Consider the following 22,124-nt stretch of genomic DNA (forward strand, 5'->3'; position numbering starts at 1 on the left):
TTATGAAGACCCAGGGACATATATTGTAATGGAATGACCATGATCAAGTACTTACCTGCGACTGAGTGGATTTATATATTAGGGTCTACCCTCAATGCAAGAAGGGACCAACATATCAGACCAGTAGCTCTCTCTGTAGAGGCTTGGCAAATATACTTACTGCCGCCTCGATACAGGATCAAGCTAAACCCTCTGACGAATAGATTTCAAACTTTCCATTACATTTCTTCCCTTGGCTTTTCTTTTTCTTAAGACCTTTTCTCTCATTCTCTACCCTTGTTTTTTTTTTCCATCACATTTGAATATCAAAATTTTTTGCAATTTTGTCATTTTTCCAGTTAGACATTTACTATGATAGTGGGGGGTGGGGTGTCATGATCGGTATTGGCAAAAATAGTACAAAGAGCGAAGAAGTGGCTTTTTCGTTTTGCCGTATGTAAAAGTGCCCCTGACGGACAGGGTTGAGGGCTTTGGGCAAGCCGCCCCCCTCTCCTTGCGTTCCTCCTCCTCCTCAATCTCGGTCCTCTTCTCTTCCTCTTCGTCCTCCTCCTCCTTTTTTCTACCTCTTGCAAAGATGACGACCTTCTCCTCCTCAGCTGCCAAATCTCTCCACGCCCTTGAAAGGAAACTACCAGATGAGCAAAGACTCTGACAATTGCCATTTCTACTATCACACTGGCTCAGAATCTGACTATGACCATTTCTGCTACTCTGACTACCCTTGAACATCCCAACGGACTTTGCCACCTTACCACCTCCGTCACCAGCAGGAGGTATCACTATAGCAGGAACAAAAGGGCCTGAGTTACCAGTAGCACCCGAGAGTGAATGGTAACAACAACATGTACAGCGATAAACGATTATATTAATAATTATAATAACGACGACTATATACAGAGCATCATTATTGCAGGAGCGATAATAACAACAACAACAATGGTGGTGCCTCTCGACGGACTGCCTGGGGCCCTGTGTCGACAGTGGACCTTCTGGTGACGGAGGTGGTGGTTTGAAAAAAGGGGGTTGGAGTGGCATAGGTAGAAGTAAATGAATAATAGTGTGTGGCAATAACAGCAGGTGTAGCAGAAGCAGTGAGAGCTGTCGGTGGCTCTTCGGGAGGGGGAATAGTATTAGTGGTAGTTGACTCTGAAGGGAAGGAATGGCAATGGCCTGGAGGAGGCGCTGATGGAAGAAACCGAGGAGTCGTCCCAGAAGAAGAAGGGGGGAGTAGATAGGAAAAAGCAGTAGTAATAGTAGACTCCGAACAGGAGTAGTAGTAATGGCAATGTTCTGAATAAGCTGACGGAGAAGGCAGAGTCGTCGTCCCAGAAGATGAAAATGAAGAAGAGGGACGTGGAAAGGAAGAAGTAGATGAAGCAAGACGACCAATAAATCGAGGTGGAGGAGGAAGGCTTGAGGCGACTTTGGGGAAGGTCAGAGCGCCTCCTGCTCCTTCTGTTGTTGTTGTTGTTCTTGCTCGACCTCCTGCTGCTTTTGGTGGAGGGCGGAGAAGAGGCGCTCGACCTCAACCCCAATGTCGGCGATCCGGGAGAGGAGCAGCTGCGCCCTTTGCTCTTGCTCGTCGACTGTCGATACTGACCGCTCGGACTCGTCGGCTGCCTGGGAGGCCTCAGCCAACTTGGTGGTGGCAGTGTTGAGTCGTTCCTCAGACCTCTCGAGATCTTCCTCAAGCAGCTGGATGCGGCGGTTAAGAGCGGCGACCTCACCCTCAGCCTGCACCATGATGGGGGAGAGAGAGAGAGAGAGAGAGAGAGAACATCAGAGCACCGTCTTCCAAAAACAACAAAATGAGGGTCATACAGAATATGGGATTATCACAGGACTTCAACCTCGTTCAAATTTCACTTTCACACAAAAAATTCTCTTGAGAGAGAGAGAGAGAGAGAGAGAGAGAGAGAGAGAGAGAGAGAGAGAGAGAGAGAGAGAGAGAGAGAGAGAGAGAGATACAAGAAAAGGGAATTACACACAGGGCTTCAGACCTCACTCAGATTTCACTTTCACGCAAAATTCACATAGAATTTTTTTTCATCATACCTTCCTTTCAATGACATTTGAATAAGGCTGGGATAATGGACAGCACAACAGCAGCAACCCTCATTCTCACAGTGAATCACTCTCACAATGATTCACTTTCACTTTCATTCACTTTCAAAACCACGCATTCAGATCAATAATTTTAATGCGAGTTATGAAATGTAAAATATGATTTTACTGACAAGAACTGAAAGTAAGCTAGCAAATTTAACTGAGCAAATAATAAATAAACTTTATTAGACAAATAATTAATTTATCGTGAAATTTAAAAAAAATGCTAAAACTTAAAACTGTAATAGTTTTCAAATATAGTTTAAATCAATAAACACAAAAATTAATGAAACTAGCATAAATATACCATATTGTAGAATATTTGTCCCTATTGCTGTTTGACGTCACTTTTGAATTTTGCCAAATCTGAGGCTTTGCAGCTTGTTACATTTTATGTCAAACCCACCATTCAAATATTCTACAACTGGGCCAAATAGCAACAACAAAATAAATCACAGGTAACGAAGGAATAAAGAAAATAATTAAAACATGTCTAAGACAAGGCAATGAAATCACAAAAGAAAAAAAATCTTGAACCAATGCAATTAGGTTAAAGATGGCCACTGGAAAATAAAAAGAGAGAGACATTAAACATTGAAAAACAAGTAATACACAACTGAAGTAGTAACCTAGAGAATAAGAGGAGAGAAAAAGAGATAGTATGTAGTGAGACATAAGAGGCGTTGTCTCCCCGAGAATCATTTTGTAAATTGAGAGCTTATATTTTCTCTGTAATTAACCTTAAAAATGCAGAATGCAATTGGAGCCTTGGTTCACAAGGCTGAAAGTACCTTGTATCTTCTATAGCCTTATTTCAAGTGGTTATCTTCAATAGATTTCTGTAATCACTGCATGGCAACTCTTGACTGCCATTACACAAACATGGATGTTAATATTTGTGGCTGTGTGTGTAAGAGAATACCAAATGGTTTGTTAAATAATAGTATGTTAAATCCTGTTATCTTGTTCTTTGTAGACATGTACCTTGCCAAAGAACACCTTCGATCAAGGCGAATTCTTTCTGAGGATGAAGCTGGGTTACCTTACAACAGATGCTCCCATAATCCGGACTGAACTGAAGACAACCTTTATATCAAACCTTAAGATCGAAAGTCAACTGTTTACGATTGATCTAGGCTACACATTTTCACACCAAGAGCAATTTCACTCCAGTCACAACGAACACTTTCCCAAGCCAAGGGGTCCTTGTGTCATAAACCATATCCTTTTGTGATTCAGTTTCACAGCTTGCCTGGTGAGCTAGCCTACCCTGAAACACTTACACATTCAACCTCTTCTTCCCTGGGCCCATTCACCTGACGACCAATTCCAGTACCAGAAAACCTTCACCGATAGCCTAACACGACCAAAAATAGGCATCGTAGCCCAATAAAACAGAGAGAGAGAGAGAGAGAGAGAGAGAGAGAGAGAGAGAGAGAGAGAGAGAGAGAGAGAGAGAAGGGGGTTGGGTAGCAGCAGACAGCCTTGTCCAACGCCGGTCTAGCCAACGACCGTGATCTAAGACCATATACAGAATTGACGGAGCCGTCGCTAACCTACCTACCTACCTCCCTCTCTCAATTGGGAAGTTAGTCACCTTGTAGGTATTTCCAGCACCTTTTTAATTAATTGACTAAAATTGGAAGATTGAGATTAACTGATTTTCCTGCAATGGCAGGTATAACAACTTGGTTTTTGTTGTTCAAACACAAGTTAATTTGACATCTAACAAGTTTACGATCTCGAAAGCCGCAGTAGTATTGATAGTGGTAGTGAGCGGCCTTTGAAACAGCTCCCCTTTATGCAGTTGTAGTAGTACTGACACATGATTTGCCTTGTAACGGCTCGCTCTCTCCATCCCTCCCTAGCCGTGCTTGCGAGGATAAATAATTTCTTAAAAGATGGACTCACCACGTACACACATACACCCAACTCCCTCTACCTCACCCGCCCCCCCTTCTACCACCATCCTAATAGGTATGTGTACGTGTGGAAGCGAGAGAAGCTGAAGCCATGAGTCATAATGACTGGAGCTGAGCTGACTTCGGAGAGATGGGGGAGGGAAGGGGGTGACAGGGTAGATGTCTACCTCGTGGAGACACCTACCCCAGCCCCCCCCCCCCCCCCCCAACTTTTCCTAACATGGTCTTGGTCTTCTCACTGATACGACAATATCTCTCTCTCTCTCTCTCTCTCTCTCTCTCTCATATTTATACACATGACTGCAATCCACAGTCGAATATTATAGACTGAAAAATATTCCAAATTATTTTTCCATCAATTCAATCCCAACTTGCATTATCAATCATACCCTTAAATAGTATTTTTTAATAATTCACTCCCTTTTACATGGTTAAAAATTTCCTTCAATAGTTTTCATCTTAATCCTAACTCAAGATTTTCAAAATAAATTTTCGATAGTATTTTGCTTCATTCAATCCAGACCTTTATCTTCCTTCAAACATCAATTTACCATCCATTCATGCAGATTCCAAACTGAAATGGCTGTTATCACACGAGCCAATGAAACAAAACTAATCAATGGAGCCACACGCATTCGTTCACAACTCTGCATATCAAACGTACATCGACTGACTGACTACTGAATAACCGATTCTACAAGTTGCACCGAGACATGGAATAAGAAGGCCTCAAATTAAACACAAACTGTCTAGCTTCTGACTCTTCACTGGAAGGACAGAATGACAAGAACACCAACAGAAGTGAAGGAAAACCCCAGTCTTCATCCTGCAAGTAAAGGAAATAAAATAAAGAGAAATTTAAATCTGTGATATATTTGACCAAAGTGACACAGTTGTAATGTGTGTGTGTGTTTTATCCATACATTTTTTACTCATCAAATAATCTCAATTGGTTCATAACTTAATCAACCAGTCATTTGTAAATATTTTATTGCTATGCAGTGGACAAGTATATTTTTCTATGTAACCATCTTTCACGGTTTCGTTTTATATGGAAAATATTTAAGTTTTTTTTTCAAATTACAGCATCGTCTGCAGTCACCAACTAATTCCAAGAACACTTTCTTCAACAGTTGCAAATAATACTGACAATCTTAAAGATATATTTCAACACCTATCAATCATCTTGGGAACCACGACACCACTTGACGCCAAAGTAGTGTTGTATCTGCTTCCCTGATCATATACTCTGGTCTTCCTTATACTATACTGTTATACCGTATGAAGTTTTTTTTTTTTTCGTTGATGGATTAAAAAAAAAAAATAAAACTGACATATAACGACACATAGTAGTGACTAACACACACTAATGATATACTAAGTATATATAACTATTTACGAATTCTTAAAATTACCCAATACTAAAATAGGTACTTTAGTATTTAACTTTTTCAGAGAGAGAGAGAGAGAGAGAGAGAGAGAGAGAGAGAGAGAGAGAGAGAGAGAGAGAGAGAGAGAAACATGTGACAACTTCCTGATGAGTTCTTTATTAAATCATACGAGTTCTGTAACAAAAGAATAACAAATTAATATATACCCCAAATCAATCTCTAGTATAAATACCACAAATTACGCAATATAGTAATTTCAAATATACGAGTATAACTGCATCTTGTACGCGATAAAAAAATATATCATTAAAGAAAGAAACTTCACACAAAAGCATTTAAAATCCTTGATTTCTACGACGCAATCTGACATATATAAATAAACCTTTGGTTTCCAAGTTTTAGCTGCCAATGGTCATGACACACTAAAGGAGCGACAAAATTACTTGGCAAAACCAAGTATATAAAAAAAATAAACTGAAAATCCTGTTTTGAGAGAGAGAGAGAGAGAGAGAGAGAGAGAGAGAGAGAGAGAGAGAGAGAGAGAGAGAGAGAGAGAGAGCTTCCTTCCTAAGCTTAGCACCGATGGTTTAAAGCACGTTCCCGCAACTTGTAAGTGTTAAACGAATCTCCTCTTTGATATTGCCAACACGACAACATTCATGAATCTTATAAAAAAAAAAAAATCACGTAGGTTTAAACTCGTTCAAACTGAAAACGAACACTTTGTTTATTCCTCAGTTTAATATAAAGATGATCATGTTTACAACAATACCTTTTTCAGGTTATATATAAGTTAATATACGTTATATCTAATATTTCATATCACCAATTCCATAAAAGATAAAAGGTAGATTATTAAATTTTCAAACTATCTATTTTCAGTTCATTTATTCAATGACAAAATTTAGATTATTTACTTTTGAAATACTATATACCTTTCTCAGTTTAAATATTCGATAATAGGAGAAAATTTATTACACTTTTAAAATACTACTTTTCTCAGTTACCATACTCACGAATAAATGTCAATTTTTTTTTAACCTTGTTTAAAAAACATTAGATTTTACTGTTAATATATTCCAATATGAAGTGGAAAATCATTTGAACTTTTACAACATACGATGCTTTTGTTAGATTCTTGAGAAAAAAATATTTTTTGGGGTAACTGTATAAATCTAATGTTAAAAAGTACTGGAATTGAACTCGAATGAAAATTATACCTAAATTGAAGAAATACTTTCGAAAAATCTCTCTCTCTCTCTCTCTGAGAGAAACTACGAAACGCAAAAGAATACACATGAAAAGAGAAAGATGTTCCCTTCTGTGAAAACCATTAAGGTCGAACACATTAAAATTCCAGCGAATTTCTTTCAAAAGGTTCACAACTCGCCATGTCACAGAAACCTCCAGCCCGCGTCTTCAAGAGTCAATGTTGACACAACCCCACTCACTAGACTGAGTTCAAGTAGAATGGTGGGTTTAGAGAAGGAGTATAATATCGCTTACAGAAATATTACCAAGTGTCAAGAAGACAAGAGGTAATGAAAAAAAAAGAAGTTTGTAGTAAATATAAGAATATATAGTAATTGCAAAATACAAAAATAGTGCTGTAGTAAAATTGAAGGTTGTAGAAAAACATAGTATGATTGTACATTGCAGAAAATAAAAGTAAATATTTTAAGCGTTGATAGCAAGAAATTTCAGCCTTGCATCTATATAAACAAGATCAAAACATTAAATTGATATATCGACCAACTGTCAGCTACATTGGAATATGAACCTAGCATCGTTATAAACAGTTTTGCAAAATCACTGAGATACCTTTACTAAGTATATATATATATGTTTTGGTAAACAAGACACGACTTTCAAAGCAAGAGAGAGAGAGAGAGAGAGAGAGAGAGAGAGAGAGAGAGAGAGAGAGAGAAACATCCCCGTGGCCTTCACCTGACGTTGGAAATTTGCATTACTAAAAATATCAAATGAGGTGGGTTTTTTTAAAAGAAATTTTTAAAAAATTCAGATATAAAATACAAAGTAAGAGAGATATTTCGCAATTACAAAATACAGAAAGGACCACAGGATTGCGGAAATTACAGGTGGCTACAGGCTACAGATACCTTAGATAACAACACTACACCTTTAAACAGAATCGCCTGTTTAAAGATACAGGAGTATAACGAGAGAGAGAGAGAGAGAGAGAGAGTGTGTGTGTGTTATAATACCACGCATTCACACATCTCAAGTGAATAGTTCAGTTATACCCCTAAAACCAAACGCAAAGGATTATTGTCCAAACGCCCACGTCCACTAAGGGTGATATTGCAATACTTATACCCCCTCCCAGGTCCCTGTGGCCCTGGGACACCCTCCCCCTTTCTCCGCCTCACAGCAACTGTAAACAAGGTATTCATACGACACCCTCTCCCTCACTCTTGGTCATCGTTAAGCTGTGGTTTAATTTTAATGCATGACGTCATTCGAAGCAGTGAGCGCCGTATGAGAGAGAGAGAGAGAGAGAATATAGCATCCACAACTATCAGAGAGGGATTATCCACAACTCTCAACACCAGACTTGTGCAAGAAAGGTTAAAGAGCAAAGAGCAACAGAGAGAGAGAGAGAGAGAGAGAGAGAGAGAGAGAGAGAGAGAGAGAGAGAGAGAGAGAGCTATCCACAACGATGTATCTTATCGTAAACAGTCGTTCTCTTTATCTAATCTATGAAACATCCGGCGAGCACACTTGGGCAGTACAGTACACACTAGACTTCATCAAAAGCCACGTATAAACTTGAACTGACATATATTCTGAATAACATAGGTGACGTTAATTGACTTATTTTTTTACCTATGTATTAGTGTTATTTTGTTTTTTCTTTATTAATGGTTGGCCTCTCCTGTATGTATTTCCTGTATTTACTTCTTTCAAATGAACACTATTCCTTGGATGCTTGAATTACAAGTCGGTTGCTCCTGTGGTGGGATTGGCCCTCATAAATACGGTTCATGTTATGAATATAATAATAATAATAATTTACAAAGGCCACTACATGCAAGCGCTTAGTTAGGAGTAAACCTTCTTTATACATAAAGATAGAGATTCCTATACGAAACTCTTTGTCCAAAGTCGTATAAATAATAACCACCACATTATTGCGATTCTCCTCGAGTCACTGAGCAAACTGAATCCCGGCCATTTATGCACAAGCAAGCGCAGCCAAGCCTAACAGTGTCTTCGACCACGAAAAAAACCACTTTTACTTACTCCCAGTCATTGACATTTGAAGTCAAAGACAGCCCACCCTCCGGCAAGGGAGCAAAAGGATGATGTATTTGCTTTAGTTTTTGAGAAGACGAAAATAGTATGTGTATCATTCAAATACCTATCTGACTTAACCCTCCAATAAGACCAGGGCAACCTCACTTTGGGCAATTTGGGCAACTCATTTCAGCGAGGAAAACCTCAAAATGTATAATGACTTGTCATTGCTACCACGTCACCTGATGATGACTTGCCTAATAAGGAAATGACCCAGTTTCAGGACGAGGAAATTGATGGCTTATTGGCCCACCCAAATTGTAGGTAGATAATTTAATTAGTGCCCCTTAAACACACATTTATTCATATATGTATGTAATATATAGATATATATATATATATATATATATATATATATATATATATATATATATAGAGAGAGAGAGAGAGAGAAGAGAGAGAGAGGAGAGAGAGAGAGAGAGGAGAGGAGAAGAGAGAGAGAGAGAGACCCTAGGGTCGTGAAATTTAATATAAAAACTTAAATCTGCAGCTTAATATTCACGACCACAAATATAGATTATATACGTACTTATGTACAGAGGTACGTAAATAGTGTACCGCCCGACCACACGGATGAATGTACGTTACGTACGGGCGTGCGTGGTACCGGTGTATTGCACTTTCGTAGGACACGCCCCTTCCCACATCCTCTCTCGTTCCCTGTCTCTATACACACGCACGTAAAAATAGTTAAAACCGGAAAAAAAAAACTCCAGTGGACCCTGTGTTATCCTGACAGCAGCTCCCTTCTACACCCAACCCAGCGAGGATAACAGGTTAAAAAAAAAATCTGAGGGTTGGTAATAACTGCTGGTATAAGGCCTACAGACTGATTAGACATATGTGGGTTCAGAGTGGTCACGCAATTTCAGGCAGATGGTTAATGATCAGTCTATAAATATGTGCATAGGGTGGATTGAATAGGTGCTGGATAGGGACTGAATAGAGACTAGGTAAGGACCAAATAGGCTGAACAAGGATTGGATAAGGACTGAAAAATTCTGATTAGGTATTAAATATGGACTGAATCAGAGGCTGAAAAGGGATTGAATAAGGCTGGATAAGGATTGACTAGGGATTAAATAGGGACTGAATACGGATGGAATAAGGAGTGAGCAGGATTTAAATAAAAGGATTAGATTGGGACTGAATAAGGACTGAATTAGGGACTGAATAGGGGCTGAATTAAGACACAGCATTGAATTGAGGCCTGAATAAATTCAGACTAGAACAAGCTCGATAACAAAAATTGAAAAATAAAAAAAGGAATGAAAGTGAATAAAAGTAAACCTATTTAAAACACTTAATAAAAATTATATCAAGTAATAATCTCGTTACCTATACGCGCACCTGCGTTCCTTGTTACTGACAACATACGAACATACTGGCAAATGCAACAAGCAGATGTTCCGCCGTGCATATAATGAACACTTGGATAAACGGGCGACTTTCACTTAGACGAACAGCACAGTCTCTCTCTCTCTCTCTCAACAAACACCTTTCAGCATCTGTTATACATAATAATTCAACCTCTTAACCTGATCCCAGGAAGGAGAGAGAGAGAGAGAGAGAGAGAGAGAGAGAGAGAGAGAAGAGAGAGAGAGAGATGGCAATATATATTAAATCACTACTGTACACCCATCCCATTTATTTCCCCCTCCCACAACCCCCCTTCAATCATAACAAATCCCCTCCAGCGTTTTTATGACGTCATCCCCGCCCCTCCAACAACAGCTGATGATGATGGGGGTGGGAAGGAGAGGGGGAGGTTATTTTGGTGGGGACGCCTGTTATTTCCTTTCATTGCGTGTCCTCAAAAACTTCCTACCATTCATTCCGGTCTGAATGAGAGAGAGAGAGAGAGAGAGAGAGAGAGAGAGAGAGAGAGAGAGAGAGAGAGAGAGAATGTTCCCTGTCACTATTGTGAAATGTTATATTTGACTTTACTATTCTTTACTGCATTAATATAGGAGGCAATTCTATATACGTATATATAAAACGTTTGTTCATTCGTTGTCTATACAATTGACCTGTATAGAAAGCTTCAGGATGTGTGCGGATGTTTATATATAAATATTTTTATATATACATATAAAACATTATAAATTCCCTTCTGGTTTACATTACATAACCGGTTGCCTACAACTTCTTTTTACATCCAAATCTACGATAACGTTTACAACCTATATATTAATATAATGCTTTCCCACTAGCAACCGCCAAAGAGAGATACACCTGTGATCAACGTGCATGTGTAGGTCTTCTCTAGGGCCAGGGGAAGGGGGAGGGGAGGGGAGGGGAGAGGGATTGTGGTTCAGGAAGGGGAGCGAGGAAAGCTCTAAGAGGTGTCATCTACACTACAGCCCTCGACTATATTGTTAGCTTGTTGTGACAATGAGACGAAAGGTATAATTAAAATAATTCTGTGGGTTGGGGCAATTGGGAAACCGTAGTAAGTATACGTACAAGTGCCTTGGATAAACTAACAACTTGGCTTTAATCAATTTAACATTCAAAAGCGGCCCATCCCCACAAAAAAAACCAAAGAGGTTTCTTGAGCAATTTTATCAAATTAAAAAAACCTACCCAGTGGCAAATTCGTAAGTTTGGACGATTGGGACCTCGCAGCTGACAAATACCTTGGGTAAACTAGCAACTTAAGCTTTAAATCAACTTATAATTCAAAAGCTTGAAAAATAACAAGAGGCCTATTAAGCAATTTCATCTAATTGAAAAAATTCTGCAGCTATCAGGGGAATTTCCCCAACAATACTCATAATTTTGACAGAACAAAAGGTTATTCAGGTAACGGCACAAACTAAATTAGCCGTATGGTTACACTACCAACGACCTCTCTCTCTCTCTCTCTCTCTCTCTCTCTCTCTCTCTCTCTCTCTCTCTCTCTGGTTTGGCAAGGTCATGCAACTCCCGTTCACTGTGGCATAATCTTACAATTATGCTTTTTTTTTTTTAAGATCAAGTGAGGGACCTGGGAACGTATACCTTCAGTTTATGAATACATTACAAACTCCTACATAAACTCAATATATGACAATACTGTACCTGGATTGTGATGTATAAATCAATACATTACAATACAGTATCTGGGTTGTGATGTATAAATCAATATATTACAATACAGTATCTGGATTGTGATTTAATTACAATATAGTATCTGGGTTGTGATATATTTACAAAAACAGTATCTGGATCGGGATGTATAAATAATTATGTAGTACATTATGCAGTACATGGACACCCACCGCCCATATATTACAATACACAATTCGGTATGTAAACAAATAACCACTATAAAATACACAATCTACACCAACCAGCCTACGCACGCAAGCAATTCTTACACGGACGCGACCCCTAAGAGAAACGGGACAGAGCCCCCCCTCCCCCCACCCACATAAAATGCAAGCCGCTTCTACCGGGCCAGACAGAGCCAGACCAACGACGACAGACTTTCCCAGAGTCCAACCAGAATTTCCCACGGTACACCTGCCACGGCCGGTTCTTTTCAAGTGCACAAGGGATGGCCAAAGTTTTGGCCCTAGGGGACTCTACCTCTACGCCGCCTCCGCCACCGCCGCCTCCTCCTCCTCCTCCCTGGCCCTTGTGTGAGCATCCAGGGACAGCCCAATTCCTGTCATACACGAGGACACTTCCTCGGCTTTAGAGGAATTTATTTTAAGCCTCCCTACTAAGGATGTCGTGCAATTTGACTCGAGTCTTTGGAAGCTTGAATTTCAAGTCAATGGCTCCTTTGGTGGGACCTGTTCCAAATGAACAGGGTTCATCTTCTGAACAATAATAAATAATATAAAGAAAGAAAACTCATAATCACAAGAGTCTATAAAATGGAAAAGTAAATCTACAATAGAATGTCTTTGATTTTGTTATTCAAAATATATAAAGCTTTATATTTTAAGTAACAAAATCAACGACATAATATTGTGGATTTACTTTTCCAATAATAATAATAATAAAAAAAATTAATTAAGTATATCATCACAGACTGAATGCTTATTTAACCCAAACAGGATGCCACCTTCTTCCTCTTTCTATTATACACTGCTAACAATGACTGAGACATACACATACACACCCACACCTGTATTGGGTGCGTGCGGGTAGAAAAAAAAACACTCACGAAATTCCGACAGGTGAAAAGGGTACCAGGCCATAGGGCGAGAAGGTCGCGCGGGGCAAGTGTGGTTACACTCTCTCGCGGTTCCTGCCGCTGGCAACCAAAGGTGACAGGAACACCTTTTTGGGAGTCAAATCATCCCAGCAATGGATCTCTCGCGACTGTTACTCACAATGGGAGGGAAAAAAAAAAAATTCTCTTTTACAAGTTTCGACTTATTAGCTCCAGAAACCGTGACGAAGCGAAGTCGCGTTCAAAAGCTGCATGGTTGAAATGTTTGAAAACCTTAATTTCTCTAAAATTAGTAGCTACAGATCCGGGTCAATATTAAAACTTATGATCCACCGTGTCAATTCACCTAGGTGGTTTTGTAGTGAAATTCTAAACCTTTTAGGCTACTAAAAGCTGACTAGTACCCAAAGTCAATTTACCTATGTGACTTTTAAAGTTAAATTCTCAACTTTATTTTAGGCCACTAATGGCTGCCAACATAAATTGTTCGGAAAACTTATATTTCCTTAAAATTAAAAGCTACAAATCTAGTTCAATATTAAACCAATCACTCACTGGGTTAGTTACCTGGGAGGTTTTACAGTGAAATTCTAAACTTTGTCATTAAAGGGAAAAACTTATTTCCCTCAGATTAGTAGCTGCAGCTCTGGTTCAATATTAAACCTATGTCCCACAGGGTCAATTATCTTGCAAGTTTTTGCAGTTAAATTCTAAACTTTATTTTAAGCCACTAAACTGTCAACGCTTGCCATCTTTATATCCAAACCGCTTTCCATCTGCTGTATATTCAGGAAAATATACGTAAATGATAGGCACTATTCGTAAAAACTGCAAGTGGAAACTTTTGAAAAGTGATGTGTATTACTCTAGGGGATAGTACTAGGGTAAACATAGGATATAGTATTATTTAAACCTGAATGAGTGATAGCGTTCTTTTAAAGAATAAAAAGCAAAATACACCAAAAGCTAAAAGAACGCCTTTGTTATTTCTTTCATGAATATTTTCCTTACTTCTAATTGAACTTTTCTGTATTGGGCTGCTACTTGGCTTATAATAATAAAAATATTAATAATAAATTGTGAGAGGGAATTCCCTTTGGATGATATCAACAAAGATTGCCAAATTCCCCTTGACGTTTAAAGGGCCCAATAGCATTCATTCTCTCTTTCTCACTCATACTCTCTCTCCTCGAGAAGGCATCTCTTCCCCCAACCCTTAACGTTTATGTCACCCAAATAACCAGCTTTTAACCTCTCTGGAGAGACGAGAGAGAGGACGAGAAGAGACGACCGAGAGAGAGAGAGAGAGAGAGAGAGAGAGAGATATTCGGGTACAAATTTAGGTCATTATCGGATACGAGCTGACAGATAGAGCACAAAAGCGTTACTATACGCATAAGGAGTGAGTCTATATTCTGTTACATTAACTGTATAATACAGATTTTCACTTTCCTCTGAACATCTGTGTATCAAGGGGAACCCAGGCACATGTGTATTAACGCAGAGGTTAACGTACGCTTCGACCTTACACATGTGTGACCCTAACAATGAAAACTGCTGTAAACACGTGTGATTTCAACAGCAAAATAATGTGATTACTTCAACCGGAACCGGTGTAAGTTTCCTTAAAATAAAATGGAGCCGAAGTTGGCCTAATTATAAAGACTACTTTTATTATTATATCCTTGGTAATTGCTGCCTATCGTTGCGATAACTTTTCCACGGATTTGTTAAAACAGCTGTACACCATATAATTCTGAAGTTATATGTGCACCTGTTACGCTTTTCCCAAAATCGCTTTGACGCTGCCCAAGTGCAAGAGCCCGTGTTGGCATATGGCCAGCTTAAATCTAGATTCTAGGCCTATATCATCCAAAATGGATATAATGAATATTTGCCTGCATGCTTTGCAATGTTGGGCAAGAACAGACAGCATTTTCATTCCCAAATTTAACCTTAACCCTTTAAACCAGGATCATTTCCTAACCGTTAAAACCAACATGAGACTAAAAGGCGACACATCAAGGCATAAAGACTCAAGGGGGAAAGGTAGCTCTAGAGGCGGTGGTACTAGTTTGAAGGGTTGGCTAGTGGGAGGGAGGGGGGGAGAGTATATTGTGAGTGGGAGAGGAGTAGGTGAAGGAGTAGATGGAGGAGATCATGATATGGTACTAAGCGGAGGGGGAGGAGGAGGAGGAGGGGAAGAAGAGGAGGAGAAGGAATAAGCTCTTAGCTGGTAGTGTGGCAAGGTCGCCTGCGAGATGATGCCCACGGTTAGGTGAAGGTGTGTGTGCGAGTGTGTGCGTGCGTTCTTTGTCTCTCACCATCTCTTCTATACCAAGGCAAATTTCTTACCACCCCCTTCATCTCTCCCCAACAATACCCACCCACTCCATTCACCACCACCCAATTCTCTCCCCCCCAAATATGGATACCTGTAAGGAAGGACACCTTTCAGGAATAGGTTACGGTTAATTCCAAACGCCGGTACGGTACTATCATGGAGGTGGTGACTAATGATTTTAAAATATCTAACAACTTATCGAATGAGGTTGGAAGCTAAATAAACTAGCTACTGGTATCAGTCATACTCAAGCAATTACACCCAATTAAAAAAATTGGGTGCGATGCCGTATTTATTTATTTTATGGGGTTGCTCATGAAATCTATATGCTATGAACAGTTAGACCTATTTCAAGAAATGGTCAGATACATTCATATCTAGGTATGGACTGGTGATGAAAACAGGGCAAGTATATATAAGTTTGTAGATACTTAATACCCACAGAACCACTCTCTCAATTAGCACCAATGACAAGCAAAATCCTTGAACCAGTACGGCAGAAACAGGAACTGAATAAGCCAGTCCTCCTATTAAGTATCGATGCTAGAGGTCTTTTAATTGATCTCATTACATCAAATTACTAACTGGCACAGTGTCATCATTTCCGGAGAGAGAGAGAGAGAGAGAGAGAGAGAGAGAGAGAGAGAGAGAGAGAGAGAGAGAGAGAGAGAGAGAGTATTCAGCCGATAGCGGTTTCGTAAAGCTTTTTATCGTACTATCCCATCCGGTGTTTGGAAATTTACTTGAGAGCACAGAGTCAGTCGGGGCGAATGTCGAATTTTCTATGCAATAAAGTTCATAAAATGTTCGGTTTTTTATGCATAAGTATAATTGTTGTGTTTGCAATTCAAACAACGAACTAAAGTTACTATTCCCAGCGCTGTTAGCCATTATTAAATTTAAATTACATGTTTACATAAAACTTTTAACTCAAGACAAATTTGTGTATACTGTATTGCACAAATTTTGCAAATTACATTTTTAGAAGCCATCTAAATATATCAATAAATACTACCGTATTGGTTAGCAAGCAAATATACCGCCTGTAATTTTATATATAATATAAATATATATATATATATAATATAATGTATTATATTATAATTATATATATATATATATATATATATTATTTATATTATATATATTAATATATATATATATATACTTATTTATAAATATTTATACACAATTTACTTTTTACTTATCGACCCAATATTAGAACTTATACGAAAACCTCAATTACTACTTTTTAATAATATAAATATATCGGATTTCTCGTGCAAACGATGACTAAATATATATGAAATTAAATTAACGCGTTCAATATGGAAGAGTTATTCACTACGCCAGAGAAGATGGCTAAACATGCGTAAGGTAACGAAAATGAAGTTTAAGACAATATTTCAACAGCAATTATGTGACTCGCTTTAAAACTAGCGACTAAATACCATACAACACTGATGGCAGCCCATAGCAAAACTGGTTCGCCTACTGACGCCGCTCTGTCTTCCAGACAGCAACGCAGACATACAAGACAAAACAACAAACGCGCGCACAACCAAACACACACACACACACACCTGCAGTCAGTCAGTCTTTCGGTCGGTTATTTGATAAAGCCGAGCTTAGTGATGTCATAGTCGAGAATGTTAACTCCCGACCGCCGTCGGCTACACGATCGTTATATATCTATACACTACTTCGAACCATTTCTTTGCCATGTTTCATTTGGACACGATCATGGAAATTGGCTTAAATAAATCTCGTTTTTCCTAGCTGTAAGAAACCCATAGTTGCATTGTGGATCTGTTCGTAAAAAGTGATTTCAAGAGGTGGTAAATGACTTAGGTTTTGTAAGTTATAGCGGTTTATGTGGTGGAAATTAGGTTTTGTTAAGTTATAGCGGTTGTATGTGGTGGAAATTAACTTCAGAATCAAACTTTATTTTTCCAGCTAAAGGAAGGTACTTTGAACCATAGCCAGGCTTTCAATTATTAAATGCCTATGAACACTGTCTTACCGTGTATCATGGGAACTTACTTAAAATTCAAATTTCCAACCTAGAGGGTATTTTGGAAACCCAGGGTTGTACTAAGGTGGATTTCAGTAACAAAAAAAAAATATTTGGCATCAGTGGTGGAAATTGACTATGGTTTCGTGAATAAAATGTGGTTTTCTATTTAGCGGAAATACTTTAAAAATTAAACTTGTTTTTCCTAGCAACACAGGTTTACATCGTGGATTTTTCAGCATAAGATGGTTTTCATTGGTGTTAATTGATAAAAAAAAATAAGTAAGTTTTCCTAGTTGTAATGTCATTCGAAAACCCAGGGTTAAAAAGGTAGTTTTTAGTGGGAGAGAAATACTTGTTTATTTTTTCCTAGCTTCAATAAAGTATACTTGGAAAATCCGGGGTTCTATGGTGAAATCTGTATGGGGTTAAAAGTGGCTTTAAATGATAGGAGAGAGAGAGAGAGAGAGAGAGAGAGAGAGAGAGAGAGAGAGAGAGAGAGACTGTCATGATCACGCCAACATGGAAACTTGACTTAAATACAATTTGCCTTACCTAGCCGAATAAGGGTACTACGGAAATTCAGTATGGTGAACTTAACTGGAAACGGCGGCTTTAAATAGTCAAATAGGGGGAAAAAAGGAGAGGGAGAGAGAGAGAGAGAGAAGAGGAGCGAAAGAGTGAGAAAGAGAGAGATTGAGGTGTGTTTGTCCGAGACAAGAAGACCGGTATGCCGTGTCAACTCCCTCTAGAAAATATTGAGCGAAGCCCGAACACACCCACTACTCGCCGTTCGAATCTTCAAATCCCGTGTCTGAGTTCGGCTGCTAAAAAAGCCCCGAAATAGAGACTTTACAAACCATTATTTACAGAATACAGAACAAAGAATCATCCACGGACGTTTCGGCAACCCGGCCGCATTCGGTTAATGTGATTATCGCGATTCTCCCCTGAATAATAAAAGGATATTCAAGAGGAATCATGGATTCTAGTACTACTCCCCCCTCCCTCAACAACAGAGCTGCTGCTGTCTCGCCGCCCTCCTCCTCCTACACCCCCCTGCGAACACTCACGGCTTCTCTCCTCTGGACTTCGACATGTAGTTTCCTAGATATTTCCTCGTTCTCGTCCTTCAGGCGCTCGGTATCCTCTTTCGCCTGGCGCATTTTCTTTTTCAGGACCTCCATGAGATCAGCGCCTTTACCGATGGTAGTCATCTTGACTCACAGACTTAATTCCACGTGGATGTTACTCGAACCAACTCAACACACACACTGACTCGTTCGGACCTCACGAAGCTCTTCTCGTCACCCTCACTCTCTGCTTTGCCTCATCAGACGAAGGACACTATCGTACATTCAAGCGCACACTCTCGTTCATTATGTTAATTCAACTTCCATTTATTCCCGTTTGCGAACAACTCCTCTATTGCAAATAACAAATTCTAACTAAGCACGATGGAAATAACAGTATAGCTTCGCGATTCCCGATTAAAGAGTTAAGCAAATGACGAGAAACGTTTCTGAAAAGTGTTGTACAGCTGGCAGCCTTGCCCTAACCATCAACCGTTCAACACCCAAAAAGGTCCATTGCGCGCAAACAACTAGTTCGCCTCACACACCCTTTATAACCTAAATTCCACGAATCGGTATCAATTATTCTCAAGAATATGTCTCAATGCATGAAAGAGAACTTAAGACGTTCGACTGGCGTGCAAATTCAATCATTATAAGAAAGTAATGAAGAAATGGGAGTGACCTAAAATACGAGTAAAAGTTTTTTGCTCTTTTTTTTCTCTCTCACTCTTAAGTTCTCCGCCTCCCGATGACTTCACCTGTGCAATTTATTCACCTTAACGCCCTGTGATATACTGTGGCAACAGACATAATTTAGTCTGGTGGCTGTAATGAACAACAGGAGTCACAGGAGACTCCGTCAGAGCGAATTATCGAATAAAATCAGATCTCTTCTTGAGACTAAACGGTGTTGCTTTACGCTAAGCGGCATCTCCTAGGCGAGAGATTCGAAAAGTTAAAACTAAGTCTAAAACAAACTGATCAGCCCCACCTTTTATTCACATAGTATTAACAAACACTTTCGTTACAGAGAACCAAGACGTGACACAAACGAACTAGTGGTATCGAACATACGGCGTGTCACGAAGACCCATTACAGAATTACGCAATGAACGAATTATTCGTGAAGGATCCCAGAAAGAGAGAGAGAGGAGAGATAGAGCGACCCAACATCCTGTTACACTCATGAGAGAGCCCAAGAAGAAGATGAAAAACTCTTGAATTCGCCAAAACAAAAGTCTTATAAAAAGTTATATATGGCGTCTAAAGGGAGCCGAGAGTCTTTTTATTTCAGCGAGTTTTTAAATGGGCGATCATGAATCTCGCGATAAGACATTAGATGAATAATTCTGTCCCAGTAGGCGAATTCATCCATCGTCGAAGTGACCAAGATCTCGCACTCAACCCCCCTCCTTCACCCCCTCATACCCCTACTCCAATAACTCCCTCCTTCAGCCCAGAGAAAGTCTTTGGAGGAGGGGAGGGGGGAGGAGGAGGAGGATGGTTCTCTCGGACACTCTACCTTATAAGGACCTCTTGACTGGTGGCGTCCGTCGACATCAAGAACTATCTATTAAATTGGTAATGTTCTCATTATGAGGACGCTTCGTTTTACTCTTCTTGCTGCAGAAGTTAATAGTGATTTCTTATACACTGGAATACAGGAAGTTTTTTTTTTTTTTTTTTAAGACTTAGGCCTACGTGACTTACAATGCGCTGGGCAGATAAGAATAATGTTCGCCCAATGACATGTTTATTTATTTCAAAGGATCATGTGCTGAGAGAGAGAGAGAGAGAGAGAGAGAGAGAGAGAGAGAGAGAGAGAGATGGGAGGGGGAGGAGGGAAATAGCCAAGTTACTCATCATCCTTCACCCAACCTTGCCATAGCAAGAGAGAGAGAGAGAGAGAGACCAACTGACGTCATGCATTGCATTTCTATATAACAGTAAGATAATTCTTTACAAATATGTAAACTTACAAAAGGATAATACTAAACGTAATAAGGTTACAATGCCTGTAAAATTAATTTTTCCCCAAGAAAATATCGTACATAAATTATTAGAATTAAAAAAAAGTGCATGACTATTCCAAAATGGCGGAAAAAATAAAAGTTCTATGTTTCCAGTACTATCTCAGGTTTTACCTAACGACATTAATTTTTATTTAACTGTTCAAAATGAACGTTATTTAGAAGAGAAGTTGGATTATGATTTACGTAAGTCAATTTCTGCTGGATAAAATAGCCTTGTGAAACTTATATTGCATGTCTTGATTAAAAGCCGATTCGAGTAGGAGCCTAGGAGGCGGTTCAGTAGGCATAACTAGTTTTCGAAAAGACAATGTTTCCATGAACAATCCTTAGCAAAACTTTCAAAACAAGGATCAAATCAAAATCCAATAGCTGGAAGACATCAAGAGAACTGCGGTAGTGAAATTCTGGGCAAGAAATATCCATTTGCTGGAAAGATACGTACAAAAACACCCGAAATACTGGCAGGTGCAGCACTATAGGCCTAGGCCTAGTGCACGCTAGACTGCACCGCAGAATCTGGAAACCAAACAAGATGGGGCGTATTTCTCCAGACCCTAACGTAGAGAAGAGGCACATTCTTTATACCTAAGGCTTAGCCACTAACTATGGAACACCGGACTCCATAACCGGTAAGGAATAATACACTCCCTCTTGTATAAATAGGGTTCTTTGTGCGATGTCAGGAATGGTTACTTTACTTGAACAGCTTGGAGATTGACGAGAAATGTAATAAATTTAATGGCAATTTGTTGTCCTTCTTTCTATAATTTTAAAGGAAGTTTTCATATATATATATATATATATATATATATATAGTATATATATATATATATAGTATAAAAAATTGTGTAATGTGGTAAAATGTCAAACAGAGATGGCAACACCTTGCTGTTTAAGTAGTACTAACCGCACCCGATAAAACCTATCTTATCAAACAGAGAGAGAGAGAGAGAGAGAGAGAGAGAGAGAGAGAGAGAGAGAGAGAGAGAGAGAGAGCACAAGGTGACTGATAAACGAAACATGCCTTAGTTCTGACTCACTGTAGTGGTGGAGTTGTTTTTTCTTTTTTCAAAGCATCAACTCCTCACTTCATCCTCACCTCATTTACCCCAACACCGACATAATACCTCGGTTTCTCCAACACAGACGTATCTCTAACTGATCTCTAAATCCCCAACATTATCATCATAACATCCCCACAACCGGTTGTTGTGAGCCAATGTGTGATAACAGTTAAACAGAGACGGCGAGAGAACATAGTTTACCCTCAAACAATTAGGCTGATAATGACGCCTGGTGTTTAGCCTAGACCGAGCGCACACACTCAAACACACGTGTTGCCTAATCGGTTGTGTAAAGCATTTATGCCTTGAGAGAGAGAGAGAGAGAGAGAGAGAGAGAGAGAAACTTCCGGCCTTCACACATTTCCGCTTCTTCTAATTGTTGTTCGTTAACCGACTCTCAACTCGCAACGTGCAGAACAATCGAGAATATGTATGTACGTCTCAGCCCACTAAGGTCAGACTGCGTGACCTTTATTTAACAACTTTTTATTCGTGATAATAAACGATATATATATATATATTATTCTTATCTGTCAAGCGCATTGTAGGTCACGTAGGCCTAAGTCTTAAAAAAAACTTCCTATATATAATATATATATATATATATATATATATATATATATATATATATATATATAACAAGAGAAACACGTACACACACAGGCCTATATCCATATATATATATATA

General features: G+C 39.1%; 1 protein-coding gene across 41 annotated transcripts in view; it reads right to left on the minus strand.

The window, feature by feature from the left end:
* Positions 1–22,124, minus strand: part of LOC135217912 (tropomyosin Mac r 1.0101) — a 69,005-nt gene that overhangs the window by 23,656 nt on the left and 23,225 nt on the right. For 35 of the 41 annotated variants that reach the window (XR_010315233.1, XR_010315232.1, XR_010315231.1 and 32 more), the window contains one exon: positions 1,601–1,734. Coding sequence is in view for 33 of the 41 variants with exons in the window: in XM_064253980.1 (XP_064110050.1) it covers positions 1,601–1,734 (134 nt within the window). In the remaining 8 variants the exon portion in view is untranslated. Of the gene's footprint in view, positions 1–1,600; positions 1,735–18,336; positions 18,554–22,124 lie in introns of those variants that run through there. The other 6 variants (XR_010315234.1, XM_064253991.1, XM_064253993.1 and 3 more) reach the window with 5 other exon arrangements.

This window comes from Macrobrachium nipponense, chromosome 9 (genome assembly GCF_015104395.2).
Source record: "Macrobrachium nipponense isolate FS-2020 chromosome 9, ASM1510439v2, whole genome shotgun sequence".
Taxonomy (NCBI): Eukaryota; Metazoa; Arthropoda; class Malacostraca; order Decapoda; family Palaemonidae; genus Macrobrachium; species Macrobrachium nipponense.